This window comes from Gymnoscopelus braueri, assembly GCF_963280865.1.
Source record: "Gymnoscopelus braueri genome assembly, chromosome: 14".
NCBI classification, from domain to species: domain Eukaryota; kingdom Metazoa; phylum Chordata; class Actinopteri; order Myctophiformes; family Myctophidae; genus Gymnoscopelus; species Gymnoscopelus braueri.
The window spans coordinates 8,970,742-8,980,652 of record NC_137619.1 but is presented as its reverse complement, the minus strand read 5'-3'; the positions used below and the strand labels follow the sequence as shown (position 1 = coordinate 8,980,652).

The 9,911-nt window shown below is 47.0% G+C and overlaps 1 protein-coding gene across 1 annotated transcript in view; it reads left to right on the top strand.

Moving 5' to 3' along the window:
• The window catches only part of LOC308099930 (protein quaking-B-like), a 24,182-nt gene extending 14,657 nt beyond the window's left edge, over positions 1-9,525 (top strand). The window contains exons 4-5 of the mRNA XM_080448793.1: positions 7,254-7,341; positions 8,038-9,525. Coding sequence (XP_080304919.1) covers positions 7,254-7,341; positions 8,038-8,468 — 519 coding nt within the window. The 3' untranslated portion in view covers positions 8,469-9,525. The remainder of the gene's footprint in view (positions 1-7,253; positions 7,342-8,037) is intronic.
• The last annotated feature ends 386 nt before the right edge of the window (positions 9,526-9,911 follow it).

Genomic DNA, 9,911 nt, shown 5'->3' with positions numbered 1-9,911 from the left:
TAAGTACATTGAAGGTGTTTAAAGCATTGGTTCTCAAAGTGGGGTCCGGAGACCCCCAGGGGTCCTTGAGGGAGTTCCAGGGGGTCCCCGGCTAAATGATAGATAGTTAGGAACCAAATGGACCCTTATGGGTCTGTAACTCAGAGAGTTACAGACAAACCCTAAGGGGTCCATTTGGTTCCATTTGTACACAGTTAAATTAACATTGATATTACAATATAAATTGGGGTCCCAGAGATAGAAATGCCATTAAATGGGGGTCCGTAGCTTAATGCATGTCATACTGGGGGTCCTTGAAATTAAAATGGTTGAGAATCACTGCTAGAGCCGTAAAAATCTTCTTTTATGGGGGTCCTTGGCATATCTTTTCAAATGGGGGTCTGCGGGCTAATAAGTGTCAATTTAGGGGTCTTTGACATGAAAAAGTTTGAGAACCACTGATCTAGCCAGATTACTGAGCAACTGAGTGGCACTCCATGGCCCTTGCCATGGGTTCTAATAGAAGGATATTGAACCAATCAAAAGTATTAACAAGAGCTTGTGATTAATTAATAACTACATTGGATCACAGGTTCTTTTTCCCATTTCCTGAAAAGAAACCGTTTTGGACGTACAAGGTTTCCACCTGGCTGACAGCGATGATTATAGAAGCTGAGACACTATATGGAAGAAATATGCACTAAAAGGTTTTACTTTAGAAACTTTGGTTTCATACTATCCACGTGTCTTCTCAAGGATAAGTAAGATAACTAGAAATGTGACTTATGGGGATATTTTCTGGTCCCCATGACAAGAAAGATTTTTAGAGCTAGGATTAGTAAAAGATTGTCATTGAGGATTGTTGGATTAGGCACTTAGGAGTTGGTTTAGGACAGTGGTTCCCAAACGTTTTAGCCGGAGTCCCAAAAGAGAAATGTGATGTGTCCCCGGGACCCAAAATACATATATATATATATTTTTTAAATATCTTTTGAAATAATGTAAAATTTCTGGGACCTCGACCACTGTAAACACTGTTTTAGGGTCAGTGGTTAGAGTGAGGGTCGTGTTTAGAATGATCGATGCCCCCCCCAAATAAATTGCATTATTAAAGAAAAATTGCTTTTGACATTCCCACATGGATAGCAATACTTGCGTGTACCCCTGTGTGTGTGTGTGTGTGTGTGTGTGTGCGCGTGTGTGTGTGTGTGTGTGTGTGTGTGTGTGTGTGTCTGAGTGTGTGTGTGTGTGTGTGTGTGTGTGTGTGTGTGTGTGTGTGTGTGTGTGTGTGTGTGTGTGTGTGTGTGTGTGTCTGAGTGTGTGTGTGTGTGTGTGTGTGTGTGTGTGTGTGTGTGTGTGTGTGTGTGTGTGTGTGTGTGTGTGTGTGTGTGTGTGTGTGTGTGTGTGTCTGAGTGTGTGTGTGTGTGTGTGTGTGTGTGTGTGTGTGTGTGTGTGTGTGTGTGTGTGTGTGTGTGTGTGTGTGTGTGTGTGTGTGTGTGTGTGTGTGTGTGTGTGTGTGTGCTCTCTCTTTCAGCCGGTTTCGATTAGGAGTGCATTTTATTTGCTGAAGTCAGCCGGCATGTTCCTGTTTCAGACGCATAGTTTCAGAAGGAAATAACAAACATAGCATAAGAACAATTAAACAACATACAGTACATCTGGTGAACATGACTAGCATCTATCTGAATAGACAACAAGCAGTGATACACACAAATACAGCCCGGCCGAGGTCCGAGTCCTTGACCACCGATTATTTTATTTAACCACCTATTCAAAACATTGCAGATCTACAAGCTCACGTGTCGCGTCGTGCCGCTTTGTGAGCTTGTAGATCTGCAATTTGTTTGACATTTCTGTAAACCGTGGGCATGCCTGTTTGAAGGTAGATATTGATTGATTGAATGTCAACAGCACGTGGTACAGTCATAATATTAAGGCTAAAAGGATAACACAAAAAAGTCCTGGGGACTTGTTTCACCGATGTACCAAAAAAGTTAAATAATGGCTGATATATTGGCCAAAACGATATATTGGTCTGGCTCTACACAGAAATAAGGAGTGCTAGGGGGTGAGGTACAATAAGTGATACAAGGACAGAGGAGTGCTAGGGGGTGAGGTACAATAAGTGATACAAGGACAGAGGAGTGCTAGGGGGTGAGGTGGAGTCTGAAGAGGTGAGTGCTAGGGGGTCAGGTGGAGTCTGAAGAGGTGCGTTTTCAGACTGTGGTAGAAAATGTTGTGAGTCTGCAGTCCTGACTGAGGGGGGAGGTCAAAGGTCATTCCACAGTCAGAAGAGTCTAGGGTAGGGATTTTTCGAGGGCAGGGGTTTTTCAGGACCCCCTAGCTGAGAGGGAGATGAAGAAGGGACCCCCCACTACATCTTGTATAAAATATATAGAGCGAGGCGTTGTGTCAGGAACTGGTGTTGTAGGACCCAAGCGCAGGAACTCAGACAAACGCAGGAGATGAGTATCACAAACTTAAGTTTACTTATAAAGACACATGATAACAACGATAACTTACAGAAACACTCTGGTATCTAATATAATAAACTGAACTCATAACAAGACACTGGCAACATAACAGAGGACCTGACACACATCTTATGACCGAGCGCTGAACACTAGTGATGGGCATATCGATACTTGTATCGATATATCGATCGGTTGTCTGAGTATCGTTTGGTATCGATACTTAAAAAAAAATATCGATACGTTTTAATGTATTTCCGGTTCCGGTTTACGGCCATTTCCGGTTCCGTTTTGGTACTTCCGTTTCCGATTTATGGCCATTTCCGGTTCCGTTTTGGTACTTCCGTTTCCGATTTATGGCCATTTCCGGTTCCGTTTCTGGTACTTCCGTTTCCGGTTTAAGGCCATTTACGGTACTGTTTCCGGTTTGTTTCTGTTTCCGGTTCCGGTATCGGTATCGGTACCGATACTGGAAAATTGGCCCCAAAATATATCGTATCGTATCGACTTGAAGAAATGTGGTATCGGCCCATCACTACTGAACACTCACAGAAACACAGTCTTTATAGTCTCAGCAGCTCGTCACCAAACCAGGCTCAGCTGGTCCTCACAGGTGACGGCATTCAGGGCAATCAGACTCATGGAGCAGAGCAGGGGAGGGGCAGAGGCACACTCAGAGACAAACAGTCACATGGACCCACTGTAGAGGCTGTGATCGTGACACGTTGTGAGCTTGTAGATCTGCTATTTTTGGCTAACGTTCGCCACCACACAAAGATTTGGCGGACCCCCCTGTAGTAACTCTGAGGACCCCCTGGGCGTCCCGGACGCCCTGTAGAAGACCCCTGGTCTAGGCTGGCTTGTGATGACCAGGGTGTCGTAGGGACGGGAGGGACAGAGGTCCTGTGTTGGCTGCATCTCAAGGCTGCAGTATACTCCAACCAGACACTAACTTTGTTGGGCTTCGGCAGGTCAATGAGAACAAGTTGGTGGTGCCTTGCTAGCGTAGCCTGGTTCCAAACCATAGACCCCGCCCACTCTCTGAGTGGACTGCCTCTTGGCCTGGTGTTGTAATGTGAACCTAGGATTTATTCGGCACAAAAAGTACCGTCCAATGAGAGTCGGAGGTGGGGGTGGGTCTAACAACAAGCCTATCAGCGAATATCTGCTAAAACAAGCTGTGCGATGAGGTCAGATGTAGGCGGATCCGTGGATCTTTTGTGATTGGTCTAGGGAAATTCTAATCCCCTCCCCCTTGTAGTCGACTACATTGCAGCCAATGTCAGACTGAAGCTCCACGCAGCTTCAGTCTAATAATCATACTATTGCCAGCGTTCTGTTCTGCAGTTCCTGCACGTCCAAGACGTCCCAACTAGTTGAATGCATCCACAAGCCCAGTGGTGGACTCTCAACCTTTTCTGGATCAGGGCCCACTTTGCCGATCTCCGCCGTGTAAAGTGAGTCAGAGCCTGTTATGATCAATCAATTGATTGTGTATCTGGCTTGGATCAATGGAACTAACGGATACTTTAAAGTAATACTAGGTAACTTTAAAACAAAAACGAAAGTTAAATTGTATATCTTTTGTGAGTGGCAAATGTTTCACAACACCCACTTTCACCCCCGAAAGCCTTTTATTTATATATTTTCTATTGAACGGTGTCGGGGGAGACTCTCCCGCGAAAATGACGTCATCCGGCCGGAAAAATGCACCGGTTTCCTGTTTGGCCAGGAACTACCGCGCTAATAACAAAAAGGAACCTCACGCTGATTTTAAGAGAATGTAGGATTGGAAGATCGAAAAATAACAGAAAAAGAAAACACAGCTCATGGTAACTAATGCTCCACTGGCTAAGAGAAACGATCCGCATATAGTATAAAACAATTAAAATAACGCTTTTTGAAACGCTTCCGGCTTCCGGTGAAAACAAATGGAATTCTGGGTAATCGAGGACTACGGAAAATTGTATGCAGTGACAGTAGTGACCAGCAGAGGTTGCTAAAAATCGTTATTTGTGAACCTGCATTGTACAACTTTAAGTTTACTATATTTATCAGTATCACGATGAAACTTTTCACAGCTTTAAATATATATAAAGTATATATATTTTGTTAAAAAGGTTAACTATATTCTGATAGCCTACTCATTGCTATAGAGTGGTTGTTCGGTAACATGGGGTCTCCTTGTCTCTCCAGCTCTTTAATACAGAAAATACATTTTCAGGTAGGTGACAAAATGTCAGCCAATCAGGAGAGAGTACCCATTTATCAGCTTCATTTTTACAGTGTTCCAATTCCAATTGTGTCTGCTCATTTATTTGTGTCATCACTTCCAATTGCACTTGTTTAATCTGTATCCTATTCTCTATCCTGATTGGATAGAACTGGTATCCCGGCCTTTCTGTTTATTAAAGAGCTGGAGAGACATGGAGACCCCTGTTACTGGACAAACACTATATAGCAATGAGTACTATCAGAATATAGAGCTATTTGACTCTTTTAACCAAAGAAAATCACTTACCCTACCTTTAATGTTATTCAAATCTTAGTGTTTGGCCAATTATTTTGGGGCCCACTTGTAACATCCTCACGGCCCACAGGTTGAGAACCACTGTGCTAGCCAAACGTGCGATTGGTCAGAAGTTTCAAGGTACGCGTCATTTATTTTGTTTTGTTTCAGCGTTCTGCCCAAAACTTGATTCAGAATCAGAATCACGATCAGAATCGGCGAACGAGGCTGAGGAGTTTAGGAGGTACAAACGCCTCTATAATCCCTCTCCGAAGGACCATGAACACAACCTTTCGCAAGAAACCGTGTCAAATTTGCCAAAGCACGTCAGAGGGTGATGAAGAAAACGAGTAAATATCCAGGTGGTAAAACCGCCGTTGCAGCACTATACACAACAACACTTCAGCGGCTCTTGTAGCTCGCATGGAGCGAGGCGCGGTGTTGCTAGGCAGACTGCTAGGGGAGTGGGTGGGGTCTAGCATTTAGAACCCAGAGGTTGTGTTGAATAATTGTATCCTCTTAAGAACTTACTCGGGCTCAGTAAGCCGTGCCAAAGCTTAAAGGAAAAGTTTGGCGTCGATTGGTGGATCAAATCCTGAAGGTCATGCCCTTGATTGTCTTCTTGTAGGTCATCACCACTGTTTTGTACTGGATGCAGGCAGCAAATGGAAGCCAGAGAATGCATGGAAGAGGGGAGACTTGAGAACATTAACCCATTCAATCCGGGAACGCATCTGTGTGATTTTAAGATTTCTTTGGCTATTCAAAAATAGCAGATCTACAAGCTCATAGCGCAGCACAGAGTGCAGCGCTATGAGCTTGTATAGCTGCTATTTTTGAAAAATCGTTTTGCAAATTTTTGAAGATATGTATTTTCAAAGCAAACATTTTTAACTCAAATCTTTGCTTCTGGGGTCCCTGGAACAAAAGATTTTGAGATGGGGGTCCGCGGCCAAATACATATCTAAAAATGATTTCTAAATCCTAACAGTATGTTGCTATCAGACCATTTGTAATAATGTGTCTGACTGTATGGCTATGAAGCAGGGCGTGGCTGAAAAACACATGTCAGATCTCAGCATACCCCGAGTAAATAAAGGGGAAAGAAATTGCCGATCTAAAAGCTCACAACACTTGTAGATCGGCTATTTTTGCAGGAATAGGGACGGTAGGCTTTTATGTGGTTGTACGAAGAAGAAATGGAGGGATGGATGAAAGAGAGATAGCTCCAGTGGAAGAGATAGATTGGGAAGGGAGGAGGAGGAGAGAGCCTCTAATTAAATCTCTTCTGAAGAATAGAATGGATCGCAATATCAAATTAAATGTTATGTTGACTTTGATGTAATGTGAGACACACACACACACACACACACACACACACACACACACACACACACACACACACACACACACACACCTTCCTTCTCCTCTCTCTCTTTCTTTCAGCCTGTCTCTCCATCTCTCCTGCTCTCTGTCTGTTGCTAGACGAGTTCTCCCCTGTAATATGTGTGTGTGTGTGTGTGTGTGTGTGTGTGTGTGTGTGTGTGTGTGTGTGTGTGTGTGTGTGTGTGTGTGCGCGCACGTGCACGCGAGCGTGTGCGTGCGTGAACGCGCGTGTGTGGTAGGTCCATTAGCTGATTAAATACGATTTGATTTATGTTTGTCTGCTGCATTAAAACTATTAAAGTACACACACGACACACGCGCGTGCACACGCACGCACGCACGCACACACACACACACACACACACACACACGTACACACACACACACACACACACACACACGTACACACACCCGTACACACACACACACACACACTACTTTTATACATAGTAATAAACATCAACCCAGGCGCACAGATTCTGTCTGTCTGACTGCCTGCCTGTCTTCCTGACTGTCGATCTGTCTGTCTGTCTGGTAAAAAGAAGGGAAAAAAAGACAAAGTCACCTCAAATAAGGGGTGTGTGATAGACACAGGGAAGAGCAACACACACATTTAGCTAAATGCCATCATTTAACAACGCTTGCACTTAGGCCTGCCAACTGTAAGGAATCCTCCTTTATTTGGAAACTAAAAGACGTGTCCCTTATTGAACTGATTGAGGTACACACACTTTGAAAGGTGTCGACAACCCCTGATCTATAGGCTGAACATTGTGTATTGCACCTTTAAAATGTAGTGTTGAACTTGCAGCCCCCAAGCAACTAACAAGTGTGTGTGTGTGTGTGTGTGTGTGTGTGTGTGTGTGTGTGTGTGTGTGTGTGTGTGTGCGTGTGCGTGTGCGTTGCAGGCGGAGGGAGAGGACAGTCTAAAGAAGATGCAGTTGATGGAGCTAGCGATCCTCAACGGAACATACCGCGATGCTAACATCAAGTCCCGTAAGATTTATTGACTGAATATTTTATTAGACAGAAATGCAAACAGAGGGGGCACGGTGGCGCAGTCGGTACCGCTGTCGCCTCACAGCTAGAAGGTCCAGGGTTTGATTCCCGCCGGGGACGCTGTGGGCGCTGGGGGCGTGTTCTCTCCTCCGCGTCATCAGTGCCCATACCCTAGGTGGGGTTGGCGAAAGGGCCTTTCTGTGTGGAGTTTGCATGTTCTCCCCGTGTCCCCTAGGGTTGGTTCCCTCACAAAAAACATGCAGTAATCCTGGTCTCTATACTGCCTCCCCCTGGTCAGCCGGGGCGCCTGATGGAGGGGAAAGGAACTGGTTGGAATAATGTGTTCCTTCCACGCGCTACGTCCTACCGGGGAAACTCCCCCCTGTCAGGTGATAAGGAGTGGCCTGCTCACGCCTCATGCATTGAACGAAGCATGAACTCAGTTCGGGGCTCTCCCCAGGCTGGCAGAGGGAGAGTAGCGCCCAGGATTACAGCTTAGGCAATTGGCACTGGGTTAAAAAATGGGTTACAAAATTGTGGGAAGCTGAAACAGCTAAGTGTGAACTTTTTGTATCTCTCTTCTCCCTTCTCCCCTTTCTCTATCTTTCTCTCCTCCCCCTCCCCCCCACCCCTCCTCTCCCCCCATCCCCCCCAACACCCGTCCCCTCCTCTCTCTCTCCTCCTCCCCTCCAGCCGCCCTCGCCTTCTCCCTCGCCGCCACGGGCCAGATCCCGCAACGCATCATCACGGGTCCCGCCCCCTCCGTCCTGTCCCCCTCCTTGCGCGTGCCCCAGTCCCAGGTTGGCCCCGCCCTCATGCCACTGATCCGCCAGATCCAGACGGTGATGCCTGGCGTGGGCCACCCGGGGGGGCCCGGGACCCTCCAGATCCAGCAGGGGCCCGAGGCTGGCCTCATTTACGCCGCGTCGCCCTACGACTACCCGTACGCGCTGGCCCCCGCCTCCATCCTGGAGTACGGTCCCATGGACTCCAGCGGGGTGCTAGGTAAGCATGCCCCCCAGCACCACGCTCCCTGCCCCTGCGAGTGCCCGCCCAACGCCGCCCCCCACCACCACCACCAGTGGAACCCCACCCCCACGCTGCTCCTCAGGCACGCCTCCTAATAGGAAAAAAATTATAAAAACGAGCGCTCAGGGTGAAGCACCGCTCCACGCCTTGCCCCCACATACTCATCTGACTCCCCCCCCCCTCTTTCTTAAGCGCAATACATACTCCTTCCGATGTCGGGGATTCCCGGCAGGCTTTCCGAGCTATAGTCGGGAGAGTCAGGACATCTGAAGGTTCCAAGGAAAACGTTCTGAGACCGCCTATCCCGGAAGTTCGGAATGACGTCGATTTGTAGTTATATCCCCTCCCCATTTCCGAAGAAAGGTTCGGACATCGGAAGGAGTATGGACCGCGCTTTACCCGGAGTTGTTCGGCCAGGTCGAACGAGAGAGCGAGAGAGAGAGAGGAGAGAGAGAGAGAGAGAGAGAGAGAGAGAGAGAGAGAGAGGAGAGAGAATGGTGACCTACTAGCTCTTTTTTATCTTCCATCCATAATGACGCTTTGATCTTTTGAGGAAATATTTTCCCTTTACCCACTTGAACCCTAGCATCCCTATTCTGAACCCTAGCATCCCTATTCTGAACCCTAGCGTCCCTTCTGCGGCTAACATCCGTGGAAAACAGCACACCCGTTTTCCGCAGATGCTAGTATGTTAGCCATTTTCCGTGGATATTTTTTTGATGAAGTGCATCGCTAGGGCATCGCGAAAACAGGAGGGGGGCCTAGTATTGAGCCCTGGGGGACTCTGTCAAACAAGTCTAGGGTTTCTTCTCTCCCTCTGTTCTCTCCATCTCTCTCTCTCTCTCTCTCTCTCTCTCTCTCTCTCTCTCTGCCGTTTCTTAACCACATGAACTCTAGCGTCCCTGTTCTGGCCTCGTCATAGTAGGCCAACATTATGCCAATATATGGATGGCAAAAATATATATGTGAACATTCAGCAAAAAAAATAATAGGGACATTCAGAAAAATATGGATGAACATTTGACAACAATGGATTCGGCAAAAACACAGATTTGGCAAAAACAGATGAACATTAGGCAAAGAAATATATATTCATATTTGGCAAAAATGGATGAACAATCAGTGAATATGGCAGATCTATAAGGTATAATTATATAGGGCTTAAGTGGTTGAGATACGCAGGACAACATGGCTGCTACTCGCACCCTGGGTAGCTGTGTATGTGTGTGTGTGTGTGTGTGTGCGTGCGTGCGTACGTGCATGCGTGCGTGCGTGCGTGCGTGCGTGCGTGCGTGCGTGCGTGCGTGCGTGCGTGCGTGCGTGCGTGCGTGCGTGCGTGCGTGCGTGCGTGCGTGTGAGACCCATACCGGGACTCAGAGTTGCCGTAGGTGTGTTGGATGTGTTAACACGAGGAACGCTGAAGGGAACGTTGGGGTTGGGTTCCATCGTCACCAAAAACGGGGGTCACTTTGAGCCTCTGGCCTGTGGTGTGTTTGGTGGTGAAGGGAGTGGGGGGCCGGGGGGTTCTAGAACATGAC